General features: G+C 37.6%; 6 protein-coding genes across 8 annotated transcripts; 5 read left to right on the top strand and 1 right to left on the bottom strand.

The window, feature by feature from the left end:
• Positions 1 to 1,765: 1,765 nt before the first annotated feature.
• LOC143446568 (phosphatidylcholine transfer protein-like) lies at positions 1,766 to 6,304 on the top strand. Of its 3 annotated transcripts, none has more exons than XM_076946264.1 (10): positions 1,766 to 2,182; positions 2,389 to 2,497; positions 3,652 to 3,703; positions 3,788 to 3,926; positions 4,017 to 4,151; positions 4,242 to 4,359; positions 4,591 to 4,676; positions 4,971 to 5,142; positions 5,221 to 5,288; positions 5,444 to 6,304. In XM_076946264.1, exons 1-10 carry the CDS (start codon positions 2,162 to 2,164, stop codon positions 5,546 to 5,548), a joined length of 1,005 nt encoding a protein of 334 aa, XP_076802379.1. In that variant the 5' UTR covers positions 1,766 to 2,161; the 3' UTR covers positions 5,549 to 6,304. The 3 variants fall into 3 exon arrangements, with proteins under 3 accessions (XP_076802379.1, XP_076802380.1, XP_076802381.1); XM_076946265.1 differs by having other exon boundaries at positions 1,767 to 2,084; XM_076946266.1 differs by lacking the exon at positions 1,766 to 2,182 and having other exon boundaries at positions 2,247 to 2,497.
• Positions 6,305 to 10,120: 3,816 nt separating this feature from the next.
• Positions 10,121 to 13,121, top strand: LOC143446365 (solute carrier family 25 member 3-like). The gene is made up of 6 exons (XM_076945963.1): positions 10,121 to 10,335; positions 10,642 to 10,766; positions 11,695 to 11,874; positions 12,058 to 12,239; positions 12,329 to 12,612; positions 12,721 to 13,121. Exons 1-6 carry the CDS (start codon positions 10,185 to 10,187, stop codon positions 12,879 to 12,881), a joined length of 1,083 nt encoding a protein of 360 aa, XP_076802078.1. The 5' UTR covers positions 10,121 to 10,184; the 3' UTR covers positions 12,882 to 13,121.
• Positions 13,122 to 14,713: 1,592 nt separating this feature from the next.
• LOC143447340 (uncharacterized) lies at positions 14,714 to 16,523 on the top strand. Its single transcript, XM_076947393.1, has 4 exons — positions 14,714 to 15,026; positions 15,547 to 15,691; positions 15,810 to 15,919; positions 16,000 to 16,523. The coding sequence occupies exons 1-4, from the start codon at positions 14,769 to 14,771 to the stop codon at positions 16,288 to 16,290; spliced, it is 804 nt and encodes a 267-aa protein (XP_076803508.1). The 5' UTR covers positions 14,714 to 14,768; the 3' UTR covers positions 16,291 to 16,523.
• A 318-nt stretch (positions 16,524 to 16,841) lies between these two features.
• On the top strand, positions 16,842 to 18,243 carry LOC143447341 (uncharacterized). Its single transcript, XM_076947394.1, has 4 exons — positions 16,842 to 17,260; positions 17,395 to 17,539; positions 17,656 to 17,765; positions 17,882 to 18,243. The coding sequence occupies exons 1-4, from the start codon at positions 17,006 to 17,008 to the stop codon at positions 18,170 to 18,172; spliced, it is 801 nt and encodes a 266-aa protein (XP_076803509.1). The 5' UTR covers positions 16,842 to 17,005; the 3' UTR covers positions 18,173 to 18,243.
• Positions 18,244 to 19,574: 1,331 nt separating this feature from the next.
• Positions 19,575 to 20,757, top strand: LOC143446211 (uncharacterized). The gene is made up of 4 exons (XM_076945748.1): positions 19,575 to 19,860; positions 19,995 to 20,139; positions 20,256 to 20,365; positions 20,482 to 20,757. Exons 1-4 carry the CDS (start codon positions 19,606 to 19,608, stop codon positions 20,755 to 20,757), a joined length of 786 nt encoding a protein of 261 aa, XP_076801863.1. The 5' UTR covers positions 19,575 to 19,605.
• Positions 20,758 to 20,814: 57 nt separating this feature from the next.
• LOC143446210 (carbohydrate sulfotransferase 8-like) lies at positions 20,815 to 22,757 on the bottom strand. The gene is made up of 6 exons (XM_076945747.1): positions 22,602 to 22,757; positions 22,279 to 22,475; positions 21,971 to 22,089; positions 21,584 to 21,784; positions 21,341 to 21,481; positions 20,815 to 21,163 (listed from the first exon to the last, which is right to left on the bottom strand). The coding sequence occupies exons 2-6, from the start codon at positions 22,294 to 22,296 to the stop codon at positions 20,815 to 20,817; spliced, it is 828 nt and encodes a 275-aa protein (XP_076801862.1). The 5' UTR covers positions 22,297 to 22,475; positions 22,602 to 22,757.
• Between the last annotated feature and the right edge of the window lie 2,687 nt (positions 22,758 to 25,444).

Below are 25,444 nucleotides of genomic sequence, written 5' to 3'. Positions count from 1 at the left end.
GCTAGCACAACATGTTTACCATAATTTTAATATCTCTGTATGAATGGTTTCACTATTTCCTTGTAACGTTTATTGTTTGTAAGCTGTGTACACTGAGTTGTAGTTTTCTCAGCTGGCTACTGGTACGACCAGTTGAAGTTTGCGCAGAAGCTTTCTAACAACATCTGACATATCTTTCGAAAACTTTCTGAACAGTGTAGTTTCAGAAAAAATGAAATAATATTAGCGACGGCGCTCTAGTTTAAGAATTAAGTGCAAAAACGTGTCGTTCATGTTCGAAATGGTGATCGATTCACACGTAATGTTTGTCTTAGTTAGGACTCAGAGTAGATATAACTGCCAACGCAGCAATGCGTTACTAAGCAAGATCTACGCTAGCCGTTGGTCAAAGCTATGCTGTTTGGATTTAGTATCATCGTCCCACGCACAGACGGAGATCCGTTGTTAAGGTTAACCAGGCAAGGAAGGACACTGATTTTTACACACGTATAGTTTTTGCATGTCGTTTAGTTCAGTTTATGAGGATGCCAACATTAACGTTCTACTATGCGGTCACCTTCCGTTTACGATAGAGGTCACGAAAGTTTATGGATACGATGTTGTTGTTGACCACGAGATAATTTAAAACGGTCGTGCAAGGTGAAAATAAAGTCGTTTAAAACCTAATGTTAAAAACAACAGAATAATGCGTTGAGCGAAACGAACTTTCTAATCCGTTCCGAGCAAAATCTAATTGTTGCATGCACCGAACAGATCAAAGTCCGTTTAATGCTTTGTTGTCAACTTCACGCATGTGCTGCCTTGGTTAAAGTGTTTTATTATCTCGTCTTAGTGCATGGTCGAGTGAGTGTTGCCGCAGATTATGTCCCAACCACACGCAGACACTTTAGGCTTACAACGGTTGAGGTCTGATTAGGCCAGGGTAACTTTTTGTCAATGGTTGTTGAGGTCCAGAAGCAGAAAGATCGTGGTTTAAAATACCGCAGCTAAATTCGAAAGAGCGTATAAAGCCCTCGACAAGGATATTTTGATGGGTTTGTTTAACAAGCGAAAGTATCGCCACCGCTGTAGAATTGTTTCGTGAAAACGACGGAACAGTTTGAAGAAATAGGAAAATTAATCGAATTTAACGTACTTTGAAAAATTTGGTTTCCTTTAAAAGCATGCACCCGATGTATATGCGAGTATCCTTTGCAAAGGCAGCGAGTTTGTTGTTTACTATCGGAGAGTCTTTCCTACGTGCGAGATAACCAGTAACTTATCCGATGACGCAACCGATTGTCGACATTGATTCCTGTTGGGAACGTAAGTGCAACCAGGTGTAAATACCAACAATAACAAAACGGGTTTGCTATTTCGCGGGTAGACGCCCTTAATCGAGATAGGTGAAAGGTTGACGTAGAGACACAAGAACTACTAATACGGTCAAGGGTTAAGTTGGGTTTAAAACGATGGATAAGGTTTCAGTTAAGAACTGTAGACTATAAGAAAATCTCCCAACTGATTTATAGTTTGATTGAGAAAAAGTGTTTTGTATTGTTATATTTGTCTTTGATCCCACTATCTCTTCTGTCTCGGTCAGTGTATGCAGTTGCGGCGGTTATACGAACGTAATTGCTTTGACAGTGGTTGCGAAATCGAAAATTCCGATTAGCAAAGCAGCTTCTATTTCCTTTAGGAATTATCACAGCGAAGCAGATAAACCGAAGTCCACTGAACGGAATTAGCGGCATGGTTTTGTCGATTGGGCAAATTTCTTCTGAATTGACCTTTCAGTCATGATTTTGACACAGGGTTAAGCAAACGATTTTTTCTTTTATGGTTGCAAAGCAAAACAAAGCTACTGGGTTATTATCGGTCATATCGGGAACATAAATGTTGCGAAATTTGGGACAAAGTTCGTCCTTTCATACAAGATCAAAAACACTCCCTGAATATTTCTCTTATTCGTGGTCGACGAAGCAAGACGCTACAATCGAAATTTATCCAACCGTGGCGAGGCTCCAAGAAAACTATTGTGACGTCATACGATCGAAGCGAGGTCCAATCCAATTGGAATAACTGGCCACATGATTAAACTGCAGGTAAGTTGGCGCAGGTTGTGTTAGCGCATGAGCATCCTGTATAACCGAATCAGGTCTTCCCGATAAACATCGAGTAAATGCAAGGGTGCCGGAAAAAGGTGAGGGAAAAAGGCGTATATGTGAAAATAAACAGGTCTAAGTCGTTAGATCGTAACCGGCTCAGCAAATGCTGACCTACCACTTATTATATGGTTAAACAGGTGACAATCTTATCGTCAGTTTTGCTGAGAGTAGGTCAGGATGCAGCTTAAAACGCGGCGATTGGTTTATTGTGCTTGAAATTGACTTGCTTGTTTTTCTTCAGGTTTTGAGGTATATGGGCATACTCACAGTTATGAAGCTCAGCGTGTTTGCCGTTTCAGCCTTGTCTCTTCTTATTGCTTTGTCATGGGTCCTTATATATTGCCCAGTCGGTAAGTTGTCACAATTTTCTACTTTTGTACCTTTATGTGCGATGAACAATGTATGTGGATGTTGAAATATCAAGTGAACTTCTGTCTAACAACATAGCGTTTATGGTTAATGTTTAATGCTGGTTTAGTGTGATTTGCGCGACGCCGATAATGGTGCCGGTAATTGTTGTGTAATGTTTGCGTTATAGCGACATGTATGAATTAGCTGCTAAGCACATATGCTGTCGAATTCTTTCATAAAATCTGTGTGGTACGGATGGAAGACACGTCGTTGATTCGCCGAACTAAATCAAAACGATCTCAGAGTCTAGACCAAATTCATTTTTCTGCTAATAACGACATTGGCATTGTTTAATGAACGACGAAATGACGCCTGTGAAGGCAAAACATTCAACTTTGAGTTAAGAATTTTGACCTTGACAGCCGTTTACCGATAAAATACGACTTGATAAACTTGTGATAAAGGCTTTGTAATGGTTTGGTTAAACGTGGTTCGGCTTTATATGTTAAAAAACCGGTTGTCATAAGAGTTGCAGCCTGGATCGCTTGGCTCATAAACGTAACAATTAAAGTTGCGCAATATCCCGAATTATCGGACTGAACCTTCTTTCTAACGAGACATTTCTACTTTCTGCGATAAACAGCTTGTTTTGCTGCCGAGACTGAGTTGTTGTTACGCAATGTGCATTGTGGAGTTTACCGAAATACCCGATGTGTTTTTCACCTGGTCAGTAGTTTTTAATCAGTCAGGCAACATTTAAAATACGGACGAATAATTTCTTTGTTACGTTGAATCATTGTAACCTTTGACCTCAAAACACCGATCATGCGTTGTGTGCGTGCACAGTATTGCATTCTCAGCAATTTTTATGGTCGTTGTATTTCTGTGCGCAGTTGATCTTAATTTGCGGATTCTGTCCAAACAATTCCAAGCACTCGGCACCTAATTATTGTGCAATTTCCGTCGCATTACGTGTACAGGAAAACATGGGGTAGAATCACGAAGTCGTTTCAAATCTTTTTATTAAAAATAAATTCCATTATTGCTCAACCTAAAACTTGTGAGATTACGTCACGTGATGTCTACAACACTAAAAAACGCTAATTGGAAAATCATTTATTTTTGAAGAGTTTCTTTTTGTTTGTCATTTCAGGAATGGTTCGGAACTCCGCTCAAATGTCGAAAGCCAACACCCATGACCCAAGGTGACGCGATAGTTATGTTTCGGCTCCAACCATTAAGAGGCAGCTAATGACGCATCATAACCCCGCTTGAAAACCTTGTCGTAGAAATCGCATGGAACTCTCCGACTACTTTGACCACTATGAGGAGCAGCTTGACGAAGATTTGAAGCGAATGAAGCCGGCTGACCTGGATGAGAAACAAAAAGGTCACAAAACAATGGAGAAAAAAGGGAGTTCACAAGAGGTATGAGTATGCTTGTAAATGTTCCAGCTTACACTATACGTCTCACATGCCTGGCATTTTTAGCGTATGTTGGGTGCTCTGTACATGTAGGTAGAGATCCCCATGCAACTATACAAGGATGATGCCTTCGAAGAAATGATCCGTCAATTAAATAAGAGGGACGTAAAGGAATACGAGTTCCTTGCAGAGTCCATGAACGTCACCATTTACCGCCAACCGAGGGGGGTAAGGCTTTGTGAAGTAAACGTTTGAATAAAATTGTCGTACTGTGACGAAATAGAGACATTAATTGATTTCTATGTCCACTCTTTACAGAACGCCGGTTTGTATCACTATAAACTATATGCCACCTTGCCCGATGCCACGCCAGATCAAATAGCTGCAGTTTTTCTGGACAACGAGTACCGGGTGGTCTGGGATAATTACGTCACAGGTATGAGTACGTGCTAATTTTATGTGGACTTTCCAATATATATAGGTCACCTTGTTGTTTGCGTGAGTCAGTAATCAGGTCATTGTTTTGGTAACTCAATCTACTGTCAAAGTAGCCTGAATGGAAGATGTTGTAATTATGTGTAGCCTTGCTTGCATTGCATGAATCTGGCCGGGTTTAGCTGTCTCTTCTGATTTTGCCACTTGTCTAATTTTTTCTTTTGTCTTGCAGAGTTGTATCCAGTCCAGCTGAATGAGAAAGGCCCTGACGTCATTTATTTTAATGTCGATTATCCGTGGCCACTGACCAACAGAGACGTATCTTTTATGATGTAGTAATCATGACTCTTAGGAGCAAAACGTTCTTTTGAGTATGAGTACATTATGGTGAAATCGTCATCGCCATGGTGTCCTCCAGTTCTGTTAATAATTTTGCATAATCGACGGGATTCTGACGAAAGCTTATGCGTTTCTTGCAAGTCGCTTATTAATCTTTGGGCATTTAACTAGCATAGCTGTAGCTTGTACCGTGCTTTTTTCACTGACTTTATATTTAAACAAGTGTACGTACGTACGACAGTGTCTTCCTTAACCCACTTACTTCCGTCAAAGTATGTTTACGCCCGCGAGACTCGGAAAGTTATTCGGGAAGGGAAGGAATACATCGTCATTGTCATGCACAGTGTGAAGAAACATAACGTTAAAGAAATTTCTGGAGCGATTCGAGTGGACGATTACCATCAGTCCCTAGCCTTGTCTTTGTGGAACAAACGTGGGACGTTAGGTTTGGGCGCTGGCGACTCCGTGTTATGCCTGTGGTTATTTCTTTTTTACCTACTATTTTTCTCAATTATGTGTTTAGCCTATATTGAATACTACGACAATCCAAAGGGGTCTATACCATCGTGGCTGGTCAACTGGGCAGCAAAGGTGATTACCAGGCCAAAATCCTTTTGAATTTTGCACACTAGCTTGTAGCGGAAACCTTACCGCTCTGATACCTTTCGTATGCAAACATTGCAACATTTTGTCAATGTTAAACAACTCTATGCCTTGTTTACTGACTTTGTTTTATTTTCGTTCAGACTGGCGTTCCAGCATTCATGAAAGATCTTCAACGCGCATGCGCCGGATTGCCTGGATTTTTGAAGGACAAAGGCAGACCGCCCGTAACCATACCAGTGCAATGAAAGTGCGCGGAAATGTCACCTTGCGCATCGACATCAAACGATCGAACATTTTTATTTGAATCTCATTTTTATAAAAAAATAGCACGCGTTCCCATCCATGTTGAAGGCCTACACAGAACGCGTCTGTGTTTCCCATTGATCTATACTCTATAGAGTTTGTGTTTTTTTTTGCTTGCCTGATGCAGTCAGTTTAAGGGAGAGTAAATACGAATGGATCTGAACCGAGCAACCTTTAATTGTGTTTTCATTAAGGCTCTTCGTGGTTGTTTTCAATCTTTGATAACTTTCGAGTTACCCGCATTTGAGTTGGGAACGCTTGTTCCCGTATGTTCATTAGTGTTGTATGTTATAGGCTGCTGATTGCCGGGTACTGTGCATATGCGAATCTCTTCACCGTTTATTGATGCCAAACATACCTCAACCTCGTTTATAATTTCAGACGTTTCACGGCTGGCATGGCCATTTTGCCAGCAATTTGCTGAAAGCGTTGAAGGCAACCAATAGCTGGGCCAGGATGGCATTTTTGAAGGCGAAACGAATCGTTTTTTTGTGTTCGCCCGTAAGATACCTATTTTTTATCACACTACCACGTCTGTGCTTTTATAAGGAACGAGGTTTATTGGAAATTAGTCAATTTTATCTACGTTTTTTCTCACGATGCCCGAACGCAATTACATACAATGCAATTTTTTCTTTTTACGATTGTACTTGATTTTTTTCCTATGCATTGATCGTAAATAAAGTCAATTTTACCGATTGGTTTGAATCACGTATGGGTAAGGCCTAATTCTGGTTGATCAGCTGCAGGCGTTGACCCACGAAACGTACAAGAGAATCACGAACTATACTTAGCATGTCAATCAAGCTACCCATGATATATCAAGCTTCTTTCATGACAAGAGACCTCGGAGTATATGTACCACGTATGAGTAAACATCAAATGAACACGGTGGACAACTCCTTCATAATTAAAATGCAAAAGAAAACCTCTTGCTCTACCTAACGGTTTTGTTTTAAAAGCGTTGCTCGATATAATTACTGTACAAGAAGTAACTAAGTTTACACCGGAATAATCCCACTACATATGAGGTAACAGTACAAGCGTAAAGATTTGTCAATAAATTAACCCTTTCCTAATTACGGTCGCCATCTCGTTATAGGTAGTAAGATATTTTCGAACTCATATGCTTAACAACGGAAATTGTCAACTCACTTTTATTCTTTTCTAAATTTCCAGCTCTCTGTGCATCAAGTTGAACAGATTTCTCTCAGGTAAGTAGCATGTACAAATCAGTACAGCGTTGTATAAATCATGTATCAGTATATGCATCAGCACACTATTAAATGAATTTAACCGCTTACCGGTTAGTCATTTAGGACGTAGATCGGAATTGCAATTGTTGCGGTAGGAGATTTGTATTGTTTAAGGCAGCGTGGTCCAACTACAGGCCCGCGAGCTTTCACAGTATTGATTTAATTTATTTCAATTAGAACAAGTATAGCATTTGGATAAAAAGTGTCAAAAATTTAATTCAAAGTTGTAGACCGCAGGGCCTATACTGTTTCAACCTATCAGGTCTCGTCAGTACAACTGGGCTTCTTAAAGGCTGATATGTACCTAGTGTTCCGGACGTTTTTGTTTCCTTTAAATATTCCACAGTTTTCATGTTATGTATCATTTAAATTGGAACCCTAATACTGGCTATTGCGCAACAGTCAGAAATTTGGCATAATCCAATAATTGTGACAGCATTATTGCATCTCATCATCCATTTGTCTGTTACGTCATGATAGTGGGCATTATAGATGTGAATGAGCAAAGTGGCCCGTAAGAAAAAAGTAGTTGGACCACGCTGGTTTAAGGCGTTAAGCCAAAGAAATTATGCTTTCAGATATACGAGTGCTGTATAGTACACAACATATGGAGATGCAGTTAGTATCACTGTTAAAACTAGACTTTTAAAAACCAACTGAACGAGTGTTAAAACGGCTAAAATATCGATCTTCAAAAGTTCAAACTATGTAATTGCAAATTTGACATGACACCGGAAGTAGGCTAGTTCAAACAATACCAACCAAACCAGAGCTAAGTAATAATACAACGTTTGTTACAGAAAAGACACAAACACATCACCGCAATGATGTCAAAATGAGGTTGACATGAAGTTTCCATGAGGAATCAAAGCTGGTTTGTGACATTCAGTACCACTAAATCAAATACAATTCTGGTCTAATTTCAATGCTTTTGTTGCCGTTGTAGAATCGAAACCTGTCCCTCCATTGTGACGTCATAGGTCAGAAACTTATTATGGTTTTAACTCAACTCAAACTTTCAATTCTTTATTTGGTTCAATATTCCTACTGCGTTAGCACTTGTTTTTTGCTCATTCAGAACGAAATTGATGGCATCACAATGGGGAGACAAATTTTGGCAATACACTGTGTTCATCTTAACCCTTCATAAAACAGTAAGCGCCAGCCTAAACACAGATAAATGTGACATCATAATATTTTGGTTGCCTGGTGATCTGGTCTGATATTGACCACTCGTGCTTAAAGATCCAAGAATCTATTACAAGAACATGGAGAAATCTTTTACGACACCGGCAAATGAGGTTTGGTGGCCGTGATAACCTTCCATCGTTATAATACCACTGTACAATTAACACCTTGCACGTTTTAAGCTTCCGGGCTTTGCCATTTTTTCCCGTTCGTTGATTGTCTGTGAGGATAAGTTTGTGTTTAAGTTTTGCTGTAACAAGGCTAACACCTTTTTTCGCTCCCCATTGGCAATGGAGAAAAATAAAATAATTTGAGGAAGGCAATAAACCGATTTCAAGAAACAGTCAGTTAAGGTCTTTCGATTATATCACAAGTGTAGCGTGTATAGGTGTAGCCAAAGCGACAGCACAAGGCAAGGCATTTGGGTCTCTTTTACTTTTGCACTCTAATATTGGGATCGAGTAATTATTACGTCATTATTTCGTTTGTATTACTTGATGGCACCTACTCATTCAAGGCTTTTAAGTCGGAGTGCGTAAGTGTAAGATACCCAGGCCTTTAACCTGGCCCTAATTATACAATGGTGGATTCACTGGATTGTACAATTTTCTTTTCTTAAAACATATTTTGGTATTGTACACAAAAGTTTGACGAACACTGTTCTAAAACTACTGTATAATTACTTTCCTTCATGAACTACATCTGCGATACTATCTTTTACCATACTATTACTAGATGTAAGGATTCTTGAAGTGATTTTCCGCACAATCTCTGATGACAACCGACGAAAGGTATTTGTTGCGCAATAATAAAAATCTTAAAATGCGCATGCGCGATTCCGGGTGCAGTGACCAATCAGATCGCAGCGTATACTTTTTTCAGGCAAGGTTGTGAAAACCGGAGGTCACAGGTGCCGGGACAGGATTGTCGTTAAAAAGGTGTCGTGTCAAATGCCAGCGTCGTGATTGTGTTGCTTAACCTCAGGTAGGTTGAGGTGAATTAATTATTTGTTACAAGGTCATCTTGGAATTGAAGCCATCTGTTACTTTATCGTCACCTCGTACAAATGTGCATGTGCTTCGTAAATGCTTTGAGCATGTATTTGTCCAAGCGTGTTAATCTCACGTTCATCAGTTCCAAGACGTTCGTTGGTAATTTGGACTGTTAGGTTACGGAATTTTTAGGATTTGATATAAGTAGTCATTGTTAAAGCTAAATACTCAAGTAACGATAAGCTGAGTTATGTTACGAGCTATTTACACCTAGGCTGTAGCACCATTACCGACTTAGAGTTTTGCCTTAAATAGGCCTGTTACTGTTACCTGTATTACCATAATAAATTTGTGTTTCTGAAAGACAGCCAAACTGTAATACCGGTAGTCTAATATGGTGTTCCATGAACTTTCTTCATTCGGCCTATAAGTTGAGATAACGGCAAGACAATGAAAATAAGCTTTGACGAAAGTGTTCAAGTACCAGGTCTACTTAGACTAATTAGTCTTGTAGCCCTGGGCTGCAGAGTATGACGGTTTTCAGCAAGATTTTGGGTGCACCAAACAGCCAAAGATGACGAGAGGGGTGCACAAAAAATGCTCAGACCCAAGGCAGAATGTTAGTGCGGTGCACAATTACCCGGTTATGCAGTACACGGTTTGACTTTTAATATAATCATTTGAAAATTTAGTGCACAGAAGTTTTGTCCAAGTCATTAAGTGTGCCACTAAAGCTCATAAACTGCAGTCTGGCAGTGTAGCCTGCACCCGATTACGAACTAGTTCTGAACTAAGCAAAGACTGTTTCTGTCAGCCTGTATAAGTGATATCTCTGGGTAGGTATGCCATTACACTTTCAGATACAAAATCGTTTATGCTGATGCAAAGCTTCTGGGCAGCAGACTGCACTATTTCCTCTCAAATAGAGTTAGGCCAATATGTTTGAGCTATAACCTAATGAATGTCCATTTTAATTTTTAACACCCAAACTGGCTTTTGCTTTGGTTGCTAAACTTGATAGTAGCAAGCTTACATGTGCGTGAAAAAATTAATGCCACCCTGACATTGCACTTTCCCTTGTTGCTTTGTGTAATTTGAAACTTTTCACAGGTTGCCTATTGGCTAATTGGCCGCATCAAATCATGGTTAATTCAATAGTTGAACAATTTGTTGGTAAACAAAACCCATTTAGTACTCCTGTGTTTAAAGCAGAATGTCAGGAAGATGTTAGTCCATCACATACTGCCGAATGTCAAGGAATTGTGCGTCGAATTAGTGCTGCATCAGTTAAAGGTATATACAAAGATTACAAATTGTTAAGTGAAAATGCAAGTTTTATTTATATAAGTGTTGTCACCTAAAGAATAAGATTCATACATTGAAAACTTATTAACAAAAATGCATGGCTTGCTTATGTGTTTCTTAGTAACAATTAACAAATAACAAAATAAGTTTTCCCCAACTTGCATTTTTTGTGTGTGCTTTGCTCCCTAGGACTGATTTAGATCACACATTATAAGCCGTTGTTCACATATTCGCGTTCTTCGTTAAGCACTACTATACACTATATGGAATAATGATAAATCATATTTGTTCTAGAGGGTGACAGCTGTGAGTTTGGTTCAGCCAAATATTATGCTATTTGTGGATTTGGAGGAATTCTGAGTTGTGGTATTACACACACAGCTGTTGTGCCACTTGATCTTGTGAAGTGCAGAATTCAGGTAATATGTTTTCCTAAAACTACCAGTGGATGCACAAAAACACTTTGCATTACAGAGGCAAATTCTACTGCGTGTTTAAGACAAAAGTTTGCAAAATACCAGCCTTGCTTCACGTTTTCTTATCTGTTTTCCTACACGTAACTTCACTACTGTGGCTTCTACAAAAATGTCACAGATTTTATTGAATGGTTTAGAGCAGGGTGGTCCAAACCCTGGCACACCAGCTGCATAGGGCCTGTAGACACTTCCAGTACACACTATTTTCCAGTGCAAAATCAGCAGCTGTAAAAAATACAACTAAGTTTCATTTAAATGCATTACATTAGCCCACAGCCCGAGGTAAGTCGCACATCATTGAAGTGCAAGTCAATATGTAATTATTATGGAGTAACAATGCTTTTTTACGGCTAACGTCACTGTATTGTGTGACAACACATGCGTATGCGATGATTTTTGCTCTTTAGAAAGTATCAAGAAATGCAGCAAAACATTAGGTCGATTAGATCACTAAATTCGGTCCTTTGCTTACATCTAGAGTTTTCCGCTATTTGCGACCAGCAATATTTACCTCTATCGTTAATATGGCCCTTCGTGCTGGCAGTCTTGGACCACCTTGGGCTAGAGCAGGGGTTTATTGAATTGCCTGAAAAGCTGGGGTTCAACCTCATATGAGATTGATAAAGAATGCATTTTGATCAAAAAATGCTTCTGTCAGTAGCATAGGTTTAAAATGGCCTAATTCATCTTAATATCTTTTCCATAGTTTACTCAATAAGCTTTTAGTCTTCATTGCAGTTATCCTATTTTTGGTGATACTGTATTATTATTTCACTGGAAAGTTGCTATGAGTGTCCCAGCTGGTGTACTTAATAAGAAGTCTATGCTTAAGTTTTGATACGTTTGAAAGTAAATGAACTGTTTACCCCAGGTGGACCCTGAAAAATACAAAAATATTTTTAATGGATTCCGAGTCACCCTCCAAGAGGATGGCTTGCGTGGATTAGGCAAGGGCTGGGCACCAACCCTCATCGGCTACTCCATGCAGGGTCTTTGCAAATTCGGATTTTATGAAGTTTTCAAAAATCTTTACAGCTCGCTCCTTGGACCGGTTAGTAAAAATGTTTTTCAGTGTAGAGTTTTCAAAATCTAAGTAATGTGTTCATGACATAAAAGTTTAACAACAGTCAGCGGTGATAATGTAAATACTTCTTGCAAGTTTGTGAATTGGTGTTATTCTGTCTATCCAATGTTATGATAGTTTTTACAATTACTGACTGATGATATTGAACAGGAAAATACTTACATGTGGAGAACATCCTTGTACTTGGCTGCCAGCGCTTCAGCAGAGTTCTTCGCTGATATCGCTTTATCACCCATGGAGGCGTGCAAAGTCCGTATTCAGACCCAGGCTGGTTTTGCCAATACATTACGGGAAGCGTTTCCTAAAATGAGAGCTGACGAAGGATTGGCCGCGTAAGTTGTGAATTGTTGCGTGTTGTCCTCGTAAGTTAAATTTGCTCATTCTGTGCACACTACCTAACTAATGTATATTTTGCTTGAAGATTTTACAAGGGTCTTGTTCCGTTGTGGATGAGACAGATCCCATACACGATGATGAAGTTTGCTTGTTTTGAGCGAACTGTGGAAGCTATCTACAAGCACGTCGTACCAAAGCCACGTGCCGAATGCTCGAAGGGTGAGCAACTTGTGGTGACCTTTGTAGCCGGCTACATCGCTGGTGTCTTCTGTGCTGTCGTCTCTCATCCCGCCGACTCTGTTGTCTCACTCCTCAATAAGGACAAGGGAAGCACCGCAGTCCAGGCTTTGAAGAAGCTGGGACCAAAAGGTATTTTCATCTGGATATTTTGCAGACATAGAACAGCATTTCCCTACGTTAGTGTTGTCTAGAATTTACTTTGAATCTGAGTGGTCATAACACGGTGCATTTGACCAGGTGTTTGGAAGGGCTTGGTCGCTCGTATCATCATGATCGGTACACTCACTGCCCTCCAGTGGTTCATCTACGATTCCGTGAAAGTTTACTTCCGCTTGCCTAGACCCCCACCCCCTGAAATGCCAGAAAGTTTGAAAGCGAAGTTGGCAGCTTCTCAATAGATGATTTGATGATCCACTGGACCTGTTTCATAGTCTTGCGTTTTCGATTCTTTCTTGTTTTAGGCATCTTGTATCGTGGATTATTTATTACATGTTAAGCTCGGCTCTCGGTTAATGCGTGTTTTCCAAAAAAAATGACAGACGTTTTAGGCTAATTCTTTGCAAGTCAGTTGCCTCCATTGCTGGATGTTTTGTTTTTCACTTCATACTTTCCAAATAAAGGAATCAATTAACATGTCATTCTGATTGCAGTCTTTGATGATATTGTACAGCGTGGGGGATCATTGAAACTGGATTGCTTCAATGTCTTGAAAGCTGTTTTCACGGGTATTAAAATAAAGTTACTGGAGACCAAAATCGAGCGCTGCTTAATTCAATATAATATCATTATTCATTACTAATTTAAGTTCGAATACTTTCATCAGCGTGGAAGATTGGCCACAAAACTTTCAATATATTAGTTCCCTGTCGTACTGGAAACTGGACATCACCATTCAATAAGATGTGGTCATCGGAATTTATTTTGAAAAAAGTTCCATCGTAAATGATCAACAGATAGACGTTCTAAGATCAAGTTGATTTGCGCTGCAGAAACTTGATCTATTAATCTGTCATTGCAAGTTGACTACGCGACGGTGAAGGAAATATTTAGTTTGCAAATGACTGAGTGAAATGAAGGAGCTTATGTTTTGGCACCATCCTATCCCACCAAGCAGTCACGAGATACAAAAATGTGGCACCAATAATACGATTTGAACTTCAGCTTCAAAAACGGCTAAGGCTTGTTTATCGATGATAGCTGGCAACTCAATAGAATAACCCTCGAAGATGAAGTTGTATAAATTTTTCATCTCTAACCTAGTGGTCTAGCAACTCATAGAAATCTTATTTAGTTTGGTTACCATGGCCAACTGGAACGCTCTTCAATGTAGATATGGCTCATGGCCAATGGTATGGTTGTCTTGCTGTGTGGCAATACGAGATGCTTGTTCGCTATTTTGCTGCCATTATTGTGTGGATTACCTCTTAACGTAACTTTCTACCTAGGCCTTAACAATTTTTAAGGTTCCCCGTAGTTTGTTGGTACCCTACGCGTCGACAGGGTCTGGTAAGGCATTTATAGGCCTAGGCCTACTCCCTGCAGTAGGATGGGCTAATATGATATAGGCTTATCTGCAGACTGTTGTATTTGTAGACCTACGATACCGTAAAATGATTACTTACTAAAAATAATGTAGATTATAGACGGCTATAATTTACTGCTAATAATTTTAATACAGAGAATAGTCCGAGTGTGAAGGCAGGTCTACGTAAATCTTGTGATATAGTATTATCATATGGTCCATAAGGACTGTAGTCGGACACCACTATATCGCAACAAAAGTCATTACGCCCTATTTTTGAGGGAAGTGTTCCTGATCCACAACTTCGGCTAGCTTGGTATGATTTTATTGGCAAACAAACATGTGGCAAAGCACAGGCATAACTTGACGCCGAGAATCGTCTCAAATCTTGAACATCTGTGTGCCTCCTTGTCTTAAAGTCAACTAAATCGAACCGTGACGAAAGGAGAAAACAAAATGAATTTTTCGGCAAATAAACTGGTGTCCTGTCGCTTTCTAACAGAAAAGGTGGCGAATGCTATACTACCTACCGTATATTCTTGTCAATTACAACCATCTTGGTCATGGAACGTTATACATTTTGTGGCCATCAAAATCGTTATAGGCCTATGAGTTATATGTAAGTTAAGCTTTGAATACAGTTATCAGTAAGCTTAAAAATTTTGAATAGCCTAATGTTCACTGAAGCCCTGTTCTATCATAAAGCAAACAACACCATAGGCTTAATGAACAAGTAATTAAACGCATAAAAGTGCAGTAAAAAATGAAAGTCATTACAGCTGGATTTTCTAAGACTGGTACGAAATCAATGTTCCTTGCTCTGTCTGAATTGGGGTACAATGTCTACGACTTCCATGATCACTTCTGGCATCACTGCGATCAATGGACCAAGATTTATTCCTCATCTACTGGCGGAACCATTGAGGATTTCAAAGAGATGTATGAGTCAGTAGATGCAGTCACTGATGCTCCACCATACTTGTTCTGGGAAGAGATTTTGCAAGCATTTCCGGATGCTAAGGTAGATTTTGAACTTACCATAAACATATTATATATCATAAAGCTAGACATTATGGCTTTGTAATTCCTCTCTGGTACTTAATCAATTCAGCTAACCACATAACATATAGCAGAGGTGATCACAGGGCAGGGGTTTGCATATTTTACCGGAGCTACCGCAGAGCTGGAATTGAAAATATAGACGTGTGTAACCTATACTAGGTAGTTGGTAGATAGGTTGACAAACACCATAATTTCTGGTGCCAGGAAGCCTTGGCATTACATACCAAGCTTATGCATTTTCATTGTAGTTGTAAAATATTTGTTTGATGGGCATCTAATATGGGGTTTCTATAGTGAAAGTGAAAATGGTCGCTTTCATTGAAATCAGGAGCCAGAATGGTTTCACTGGAGCCGGACCCCAAAAACCAATGCTCCGATCACCTCCGACGTATAGCTTACGTGCTTGACTTACAAGGTTTTATTGAATTTAATTTTAATTCAAAGAAGCAAAAGTGGTAGAATACTTTATGGATTTTAAGGTGATTTTAACTACAAGAGACGAGGAAGAATGGTACCAAAGTGTGTTGGGCCAAAACAAAGTCATGAAAAGAAATTACATTTACCAGGTTATGCAAATACTATCACCAACTGGTTGGAAATATTACAAGTTTTTTCGTGATACAAGTACGTACGTCTTTGTATTAATTCAGGATTTCTCCACGCATTATAATGAAACTTAACCTAATGCAAGCTTAAAACCATCTGCAATTATGATCAGAACTGACACTTTGCAATTGCACAGTGACTTGTCTATCGGGCCTGAGAATGCGCCATCCGTTCGATTTGATGTTTGTCAAAAATGAAATGCAAGTTCGGAAATGTTTCAGACAACATCAGGAATACTGCAAACAAGTAAATCTAAATTTTTCGCATTTAGTTTCTGTGTAACTGATACGTCACGAGTTGCAGTTTCTTAAGAAATCAAATTTTAGAATTGTCCTCCTGAAAAACTTTTTGTCTACGATGTCCGTCAAGGATGGGAACCTTTGTGTGAGTTTTTGGGAAAGGAAATTCCAGACAAGCCTTTCCCTCATGAAAACGTTACTGGAAACGCTCTTGAAAAGTTAATGGCAAAACATCCAGCTTTAATTCGCATACAACGAGAAATGAAAGTCACTGTTGCTTTAATGTCTTTTGCTCTAATGTTTGGCTCTTACAAAATTTATAAGAATGGATTTGTGGAATTACTGAATAACTTTTGGTCATCTGTCCAACTTAAATAGACATCAATCATATCTATGAAATAATTACCTTTACACGTTGATGTAGACAACTTGCTCAAATTTATCCAAAAGATTTTATTCGAAATGTGCAATTTTGTAAGACATTTTACTGCAATTTGTGAAGACTGTAGTGTATATGCCAACTCAAGTTTTCCTTTCAAATAAGTTTAACATGAATTGCGTGTATTGTAAGGAAATAATCGGAAAGTTGTTTTGCATTAAAAATGACGTAACTACCTTATTTTACTCGGAGTTGGATATACATGGTTTTTTGTAGAGTCAACATGATTAAGGCTTAAGATTGGTAACCGTAATTATTTTCATGGAAACAGTCTCATGTGAAGGTTGTAACTTCGTTGTTAGGGTCGTCACCGCCATCTAAATCCAATCCTAGTTCATCAAATCTAGGTTTCGTCCATGTGACGTAGTTTAACGAAACTTACTAATTTTACCTAAAATTGGGCGATGTAAAATATCGGGAGCAAATTGTTTAACATAAGATACATCATTGCTTAACATAATAAAGTATCCTGTTAGTCATAGACAGTCGGCTACATATGAAGTGCTTTTAAGGAAATGGTAAACTTTCTGACATCCTGTATAAGTAAACATATGCTCAGAGTAGTTTTGGCAAAACATTGCTGATAAGAACAAAGTTTTGCCGCATGTGTGGTGTCGAAGCATTTCAGATGTAATTTCCAAGCCCACTAAACCAATGAAAGTGATAGTAGCTGGCTATCCGAAGACTGGGACTAAGTCCATGAACGCAGCCCTATCTGAGTTGGGTTACAATGTTTATGATTTTCTTGATCACTTCTGGTATCATGGCGATAAGTGGGCCAAGATACTTTCATCCAGTGGTGGAAGTATTGAAGATTTCAAAGAGATGTATCAGACTGTAGACGTAGTCGCTGATTCACCACCCAACTTATTTTGGGAAGAAATTTTACAAGCATTTCCAGACGCTAAAGTAAGTTTTATTGTAGCTTAGTTATACCTCAGCTAGAAACCGAACCACGGCCGGCCACCTTATTTAGTAAAATGGATACTTTTACTTGCCAATAACGCATATAAATCTCAAATTCAAATGTCTAAAAATTACAGGTTATTTTAACCACAAGAGAAGAGGACGGTTGGTATAAGAGTTACTGCAAACACAACGAGGTTTTAAAAGAAAACTTGATGTACAAAATCATGCAAATACTTTCACCAACAGGATGGAAATATTTCAACTATTTTCGTGATACCGGTGGGTTTAATTCTACACTTATACGTGCGTTATAAGTTTCAAAGGCAAGTAGAGAATTTTATTCCAGATGAAAGAAAAATTAGATTTTAACACAACTTAATCGTTTGCTATTTAAGCGATGTGTCGCTGGGGCTTACGTATGCGGCATCCTTTTCACTTTAGCGACATTGATAATGTCATGGTACTGAAGAGAAGCTTTAGACAACATACCAAATATTGCCAACAGGTAAAATGGTTTATAGTGATTTTTGTGTTACTCTGTTTGCAATCAAATGCTTAGCGACTGTGGATTCGAATGTGTTAAAGTTGTTTTTGTCATTGTACACAAAGTAAACATTTCAGAATTGTCCTCCTGATAAACTTCTAATCTACGATGTCCGTCAAGGATGGGCGCCTTTGTGTGAGTTTCTAGGAAAGGAAATTCCAGACCAGCCTTTCCCTCATGAAAATGTTGCTGGAAATATTGTTGACAAATTAATGGCAAAACATCCGGCTTTAATTCGCATGCAACGAGAAATGAAAGTCACTGTTGCTTTAATGTCTTTTGCTCTAATTTTTGGTTCTTACAAAATTTATAAGAATGGATTTGTGGAATTACTGAATAACTTTTGGTCATCTGTCCAACTTAAATAGACATCAATCATATCTATGAAATAATTACCTTTACACGTTGATGTAGACAACTTGCTCAAATTTATCCAAAAGATTTTATTCGAAATGTGCAATTTTGTAAGACATTTTACTGCAATTTGTGAAGACTGTAGTGTATATGCCAACTCAAGTTTTCCTTTCAAATAAGTTTAACATGAATTGCGTGTATTGTAAGGAAATAATCGGAAAGTTGTGTTGCATTAAAAATGACGTAACTACCTTATTTTACTCGGAATTGGATATACATGGTTATTTGTAGATTTAACATGATTGAGGCTTAAGATTGGTAACCGTAATTATTTTGATGGAAACAATCTCATGTGAAGGTTGTAACTTCGTTGTTGGGGTCGTCACCGCCATCTAAATCCAATCCTAGTTCATCAAATCTAGGTTTCGTCCATGTGACGTAGTTTAACGAAACTTACTATTGTTACTTAAAATTGAGCGATGTAAAATATTGGGAGCAAATTGCTTAAAATAAGCTAAAGAAATTAACCTATTAGCCATAGACAGTCGGCTACATTTGACGTGCTTTTAACCCTATCCATACCGGGCTCGCGACTTTGCCATTTTCACTAGGTGTGGCCGACACCGCACACACATTTTCAATCGTTAATTACTCGAAAACTATACGTCGTAAACTGATCGGATTTTGACAGGTTTGTAACAAAAACATCTGGCTTCCTGTATACATCATAATTGTAAAGCAAAAGAAAGTGAATTTAGTGTAAATTAAGTATTTCCACAAGTGATACATTTGTAGAAATTTTTCTTGTTACGCCGCGCCCCCGCTGTGCGGAAAACCAGCTGACCGCGAGAAGAGAACGCAAGAGAATAGTTAGTCGAGTTAGTGGTGCGTAAATGAGTAAACGAAAACGATTCGCTTCAATGCGGAGATAGAGAAAAAATATGAAAATATGACAATACAGTATCTCAAAAATTACAAACTCCAACTTTATAAAACAAACATGGACAGATAGCTGAACATTTTTTAGGAAAAGTCACCAAATTTCAAGTTTCTACAGCAAACAATGCAACTGTACGCCACGTTTTTCTGTGACTGTGTGCGGGAGAAACAAAGCCTAGTATAAATAGGGTTAAGGAAATGGTAAACTTTCTGACATCCTGTATAAAGTAAACATATATGCTTAGAGTAGTTTCGGCAAAACCTTGTTGATAAGAACAAAGTTTTGTCGCATGTGTGGTGTTGAATCGCCATTTGATTTAAAGTTATTTGTAGACACGCTCTGGTGAACAAATGATATCATCGTAGTTGCAACCCAATTAGCAGGTAGCACGTACTGATAACGATAACGGCCGTTCAAGGGTTGATAGTTGGCGGTTTTCAAGTTAAAGGTTTAAATCTGTACAAATATCGAAGCATTTCAGGTGTAGTTTCCAAGCCCACTAAATCAATGAAAGTTATACTAGCTGGCTATCCGAAGACTGCGACTAAGTCCATGAACGCAGCCCTATCTGAGTTGGGTTACAATGTTTATGATTATCTTGATCACTTCTGGTATCATGGCGATAAGTGGGCCAAGATACTTTCATCTAGTGGTGGAAGTATTGAAGATTTCAAAGAGATGTATCACTCTGTAGACGTAGTCACTGATTCACCACCCAACTTGTTTTGGGAAGAAATTTTACAAGCATTTCCAGACGCTAAAGTAAGTTTTATTGTAGCTTATTTATACCTCAGCTAGAAACCAAGCCACGGTCGGCTACTTTATTTATTAAAATGGATACTTTTCCTTGTCAATAACGCACATAAATCTCAAGTTCAAATTTCCAAAAAATGCAGGTTATTTTAACCACAAGAGACGAAGACGATTGGTACAAGAGTTATTGCAAACACAACGAAGTTTTAAAAGAAAATTTCATGTACAAAATCATGCAAATACTTTCACCAACAGGATGGAAATATTTTAACTATTTTCGTGATACCGGTGAGTTTAATTCTACACTTAAACGTGCTTTACAAGTTTCAAAGGCAAGTAGAGAGTTTTATTCCAGATGAAAGAAAAATTAGATTTTAAAATAACTTAATCGTTTGCTATTTAAGCGATGTGTCGCTGGGGCTTACGTATGCGGCATCCTTTTCCCTTTAGCGACATTGATAATGTCATGGTACTGAAGAGAAGCTTTAGACAACATACCAAATATTGCCAACAGGTAAAATGATTTATAGTGATTTTTGTGTCACTCTGTTTGCAATCAAATGCTTAGCGACTGTGGATTCGGATGTGTTAAAGTTGTTTTTGTCATTGTACACAAAGTAAACATTTCAGAATTGTCCTCCTGATAAACTTCTGGTCTACGATGTCCGTCAAGGTTGGGCGCCTTTGTGTGAGTTTCTAGGAAAGGAAATTCCAGACAAGCCTTTCCCTCATGAAAATGTTGCTGGAAATATTGTTGACAAGTTAATGGTTAAACATCCAGCTTTGATTCGCATTCAACGAGAGATGAAAGTCACTGTTGCTTTAATGTCTTTTGTTCTAATTTTTGGCTCTTACAAAATTTATAAGAATGGATTTGTGGAATTACTGAACAGTAATATAATGTAATAAGCAACAACCAGACATATTGACCATAAAGTGAAAGATAAGTTGTGAACTGTGAAGCTAAATCTCACCATATAAATATGGGTCATGACTTAGAATAAAGAAGTCATCAGCATAAATTTCCCTCAAAGCTTGAACATCTTTTTTGGAAATCTGTTCAAAAAGTTGGGCTGTTTCTTCGTTTTTAACAAACGGTCGATCCTTTCCGGGAAAAGTTATCTTATGCGAGGTTAGACTGGGATTTTGTTTCTGAATGTAGTCTAGTAGTTTGTTGGACTCGTATGTGATGTTCTCAAAGCGAAGAATGAAGTTGTAGTTGAACGCACAAGGTTTGCAGAGTTGTACTTGCGGTCGCCAGTGGATATCCATGTCGCCTACCCTATTTTTCAGCTTTTGTTGAACCAAAAACCTGCAAAAGAAAAAGTTCAAAATTCCACTCTACAAAAATGCTATCTTTTAATGGTATACCATAGTTGGGCAATTGCATAGTTGCATCCAAACCTTCATAATTAATTGGTGGTGGCCATAAATTCTCTGTGGATATATGAGGCACATTTCACAGTGCAAAAAAGTTTCGAGAACTCACTTGACAAATTGAGGAAAGGAAATTTCACCGGATTTCATGACACGGATATACTCGATAACTTCCCGCTTTTGTTGGGTTGTCAAATTGTTAAAATCTTCACGTTTTTCCAAGTCAACTCGGGAGATTGTGACAGGATTTATTCTGCGAAAAGTATTTAAACATTTCGTAAAAACGCCAATAAAATCTAGTCGAATATTAACTAAATGTAACCGGTCCTTCTGCTTCATCCAACATTTACGGTACCTGGCATGCAGTCCATGCAGATGCTCATTTGCTTGAGATTTTGCAATTTTCTTTCCAACCTCATTTTTGTAATATTGATACGCGCTTCGATTTGACAACTTATCAAAGTAAGCGGACACAAGTTTCTCGAAGGGATGTCGGGTTAGAAAGAAAGTTGTATAGTTGGTCATACGAAAAAGTGCTTCTGTTTGGCTTTGCAATCTTTAAAAGAAATAAACGAGAAAAAGTGTATCGGATCCAGCAAAATTTATAGACTCGTTTAATGCTTTTTGTTAAAGTAACTAATTGGATTTTTCAGTCTAACACGAAATTGCAGAGTGGTGAAGTAATTTTCATTCATTAAACTCTTTCAAATTTGTACAAATCCTATTAAAATAACATGCTTACTGTTTAAACTGCTTGTTTGGAATGTTCGAATAGGCCCATTTCTTAAGAATCTCTTTTGTGATGTTTGCTTGGAATCCTCCAAGACGAAGTAATAAAATTTGCCAAGTTGTGCTTGCTACCTATTAATTGTATATATGGTAAGTTGTTTTAGTTTTAAGGCAATTTGGTAGCTTGAGTTTTGCCCAAACCAATTTGGACACTTGTCGAAAGTAAAACCACAATTAGGTGTCTAACTATGCCTATTGTTGCATTACTTAGTCACATAATGACGAAGATTTGTTTCAAAATTTGCTTTCATCTTGATTTACCTTAGGTACTTCACACATGACCACTCTGACGTCATTGTTGTACTTGAATATACTGGTGAGAATGTTTCCAACGTCTTGGTGTCTTTGCTTACATCTTTCCTTTATTTCAAGCAGCCTGTTCTTTTGTTGTTCCTCAAACAAACTTGGTTTGACTGTTGGTATCGCCACCGATAAAAGATCACTCGAACTAGAGGTAACTTAAAGTTAACAAATTAAAGGTTTAGTTGAACCAATCATGAAACTGATCACACCCGATTCACTATTCGTTAAATAAAACCTGCTATTTGATTTGATACCTTACAATTGTTTTTAGAAGAACTCACTCTTTGTAAACGTAGTTCCCGTTTCTTCCCAGATTTTTTTCTCCTCGCTTCTTTCTTTTTTTAGATATTTTTGTTTTAAATAGTGCAAATTCGTTATTGCTACAATCGTTACAAAAATGAAAAGGTAACATACTTTATTTCGTTTACAAAATAACATTTTTCCTTGTCGAAATGAAATATGAAATATTATTTTAATGAAGTGTGTAATTCATCATAAATAGAAATGTAGTAAATCTAAGACTTTTCATTATAAAATTTGAAAACAATTGTTCTTTACCTTATATTTACTTAATAAGCTTTATATACTTATATATTTTATACTTCAATACTTTATTATATTTATACCTTTATCTCCATTTATCTTCCTATTGCAATTTTATTTTTGAGATGAGCGTTTTCTCAAGTATAGGTACAACCTCTGAAGAAGAAGCTTTAGCAACACTTTGGTGACTTTGCTAAAGAGCTTTAGTGACTGAATAACGTTTAAGTTTCTTCAAACTTTGCTTACTATTCGGCATCCATGCCAAGGCGATTTAAAGTATGTGGCGAAACAAAATGCGGTCTACATTGAAATAATGATGAATGTACACAAGCATTTTGAGTCTTTTTGAGACTTCTGACACAATTATCTTTTGACTAATATACAACACAAAATGCTTTCCAAGTTGGAAAAAGGCTTGAATGTTGGAAGAACGCAGCACAGAGAATATTGCTGTGAGAAATATTATCTATTTGACATTAACAAACAGCAACGTTTAGATTATTGTCAAGACCAGTGGACAAAAACAGCTGAAAGCTGAAAATGTAGTCCAAAAATGTTTGCACACCAGTTTAGATACAATTCATAATTGCAGCCAAGTATGACCTTGATACGATCGTGAGATAGACAGCAAACAAACATACCATGACAAAGAGTTCAATAGTTCACTTAATTCAAAGAGTAAACGTGGGCCGATGATAAGAACGGTTAATGACGCAATTTGACAAACTTCCAACACCTGGTACAAACTTTGATAAAGAAGAAAAAATTTGTTTGATAAATATAATAAACAAAGTAAAAAGTAGTTATTAAACCAAACGAAGCCTTTCACATAATTAGAAGACTTAAAACCGAATCACCTGCATCGATGAGTTATAAAAAGTCTTGAAAAAGTTCGATGATCTGTTGAACCACACATTGTCAGAAAATATACTTAGTGGCTGACTACAACCCTGTTTCCATATTTCCTGTTGCTACATTTAGAGTGTAGTGGCCTATGTAAATGGTCGTAACGTTAACTAATAAATTGTAGAATGGTATTAAATGACGTCCAAACATTATCTTAGCGTTTAAGAGACTAAATGAGACAGGAACACATTGTCAAACAAACGTTGTAACTCATATTCGGAAGGCGTTGTTTGCCTTTGCTGAACATAGCGTTCGCACGAAAACGCACTCTGTTGTTAAATATTCTCCCGAGCACATCACCACCTACAATCCTCTAACTAAGACCAAGTTTGCTTAGTAAGTGCTTAGTAGTTGTAAATATAAGTGTTCGCTTGTTACATATGGGGGTTAACTTTATATTTGGACAACATGAGACGTGGTAATGAAAACCTTTCTCTTTTCAACGTTCCATACTGTATGTGATAAATGAATGATATGTACCATGGTCATCTATGCACCATGATTGTTGCACATAACCCACTACTTTTCAACATCCAGTTTAATTATGGACGTTTAAAAAGAATGAGTATTTATACAACTAAGAAAGAGTAAAGAAAAATTTCATACAATATACAATGCTTCAAATGATAACATTTGAAGCTAACGGATGTACTTGTAAATGTACGTCATGGCTACATCAATTAAGAATATCAAACGAAAGCGAAATTTTCTTTGCCAACAATACCTCATATTTTCTTTTTAACAAGCTTTAGGAGAAAGTCTTGATTGATGTGTTAATTAGCACTAAACACAAATATCCTAATGCGGTGCATACAAAATAATAACTAATAAGCATAAAAAACCTTTTTATTTATTTATTTGGATATTTATAAGCACTTTGCCTTTCAATATTTTTGAAATCTATTATTATTATTATCTACTGTAATAAGAAAGGGATTCGATTCAAGTCAAGACTTTGAAAGAGTGACTGTAATCAAACACGAATCATTATGACTCTGGTTATAAGCATTTCTTTAACCTGTTGTCTGGGTTTACATGACGAAATGATTATTATCGAGTTTAAAAAGTCTATGAAACCACGGTAGAACAATGAAGTCAGAAACCACTTCGAGCAAAGGAGACCTTTGCTGAACAAAGGAGACCACTGAACAAAAGCAAAGGAGACCACTGAACAAAATCGAATTTAATACCGGATCGACGCCTGGTTTGGCAGCTTGTTAAAAGTAGGCGAAAATACTTACTCGGGCTGCAAAAGACGGACCTGAAAGAGTCCACTGGGTGAAGTGAATAACTTAAAAATCCGTCAAACTTTTCCATTAACCTTTTAACTAACATAACAGGTAGCATTAGAATAGTATGTTATAACATAAGGTTCTCCACAGGATATTAACAGCTGGTAAGGTGCTTTTGGTAAAAAAAATCTTTATAAAGAATATGAAAATATCCATAAAACTGTTTCTTTCATGATACTGTTTCTGAAAAATCAGAATATATTTATTTTAATAGCCATTGTACTGTACAGTACATTTATATATTACAACAACATATAGCTTATGCAATACGTAAAATATAATTATGAAGGTCATATTGCTATATAAAATATTCTGGTAGAAATATACGTGACTGCTGCTTTAAACTCGTTTCTAATCACACCTGCTCTGTAACTTATATAAAA

Source organism: Clavelina lepadiformis, chromosome 2, assembly GCF_947623445.1.
Source record: "Clavelina lepadiformis chromosome 2, kaClaLepa1.1, whole genome shotgun sequence".
In the NCBI taxonomy this organism is placed as follows: domain Eukaryota; kingdom Metazoa; phylum Chordata; class Ascidiacea; order Aplousobranchia; family Clavelinidae; genus Clavelina; species Clavelina lepadiformis.
Note: the sequence above shows the minus strand (reverse complement) of the source record. Positions and strands in the feature narration are given on the sequence as shown.

Coding starts and splice junctions, on each gene's coding strand:
- LOC143447340 (XM_076947393.1), top strand. CDS start 14,769: ATGAAAGTCATTACAGCTGGATTTTCTAAGACTGGTACGAAATCAATG. Junction 15,692..15,809: donor CAAGTTTTTTCGTGATACAA/GTACGTACGTCT, acceptor GCAATTGCACAG/TGACTTGTCTATCGGGCCTG. Junction 15,920..15,999: donor ATCAGGAATACTGCAAACAA/GTAAATCTAAAT, acceptor ATCAAATTTTAG/AATTGTCCTCCTGAAAAACT.
- LOC143446365 (XM_076945963.1), top strand. CDS start 10,185: ATGGTTAATTCAATAGTTGAACAATTTGTTGGTAAACAAAACCCATTT. Junction 10,336..10,641: donor TAGTGCTGCATCAGTTAAAG/GTATATACAAAG, acceptor TATTTGTTCTAG/AGGGTGACAGCTGTGAGTTT. Junction 12,613..12,720: donor GAAGAAGCTGGGACCAAAAG/GTATTTTCATCT, acceptor GCATTTGACCAG/GTGTTTGGAAGGGCTTGGTC.
- LOC143446210 (XM_076945747.1), bottom strand. Junction 21,785..21,970: donor CCAAACAAGCAGTTTAAACA/GTAAGCATGTTA, acceptor TTTCTTTTAAAG/ATTGCAAAGCCAAACAGAAG. Junction 21,482..21,583: donor CTGCATGGACTGCATGCCAG/GTACCGTAAATG, acceptor TACTTTTCGCAG/AATAAATCCTGTCACAATCT.
- LOC143446568 (XM_076946264.1), top strand. CDS start 2,162: ATGCAAGGGTGCCGGAAAAAG. Junction 5,143..5,220: donor GAACAAACGTGGGACGTTAG/GTTTGGGCGCTG, acceptor TTATGTGTTTAG/CCTATATTGAATACTACGAC. Junction 5,289..5,443: donor TGGTCAACTGGGCAGCAAAG/GTGATTACCAGG, acceptor ATTTTCGTTCAG/ACTGGCGTTCCAGCATTCAT.
- LOC143446211 (XM_076945748.1), top strand. CDS start 19,606: ATGAAAGTTATACTAGCTGGCTATCCGAAGACTGCGACTAAGTCCATG. Junction 19,861..19,994: donor AAGCATTTCCAGACGCTAAA/GTAAGTTTTATT, acceptor CAAAAAATGCAG/GTTATTTTAACCACAAGAGA. Junction 20,366..20,481: donor ATACCAAATATTGCCAACAG/GTAAAATGATTT, acceptor TAAACATTTCAG/AATTGTCCTCCTGATAAACT.
- LOC143447341 (XM_076947394.1), top strand. CDS start 17,006: ATGAAAGTGATAGTAGCTGGCTATCCGAAGACTGGGACTAAGTCCATG. Junction 17,540..17,655: donor CAACTATTTTCGTGATACCG/GTGGGTTTAATT, acceptor TTGCTATTTAAG/CGATGTGTCGCTGGGGCTTA. Junction 17,766..17,881: donor ATACCAAATATTGCCAACAG/GTAAAATGGTTT, acceptor TAAACATTTCAG/AATTGTCCTCCTGATAAACT.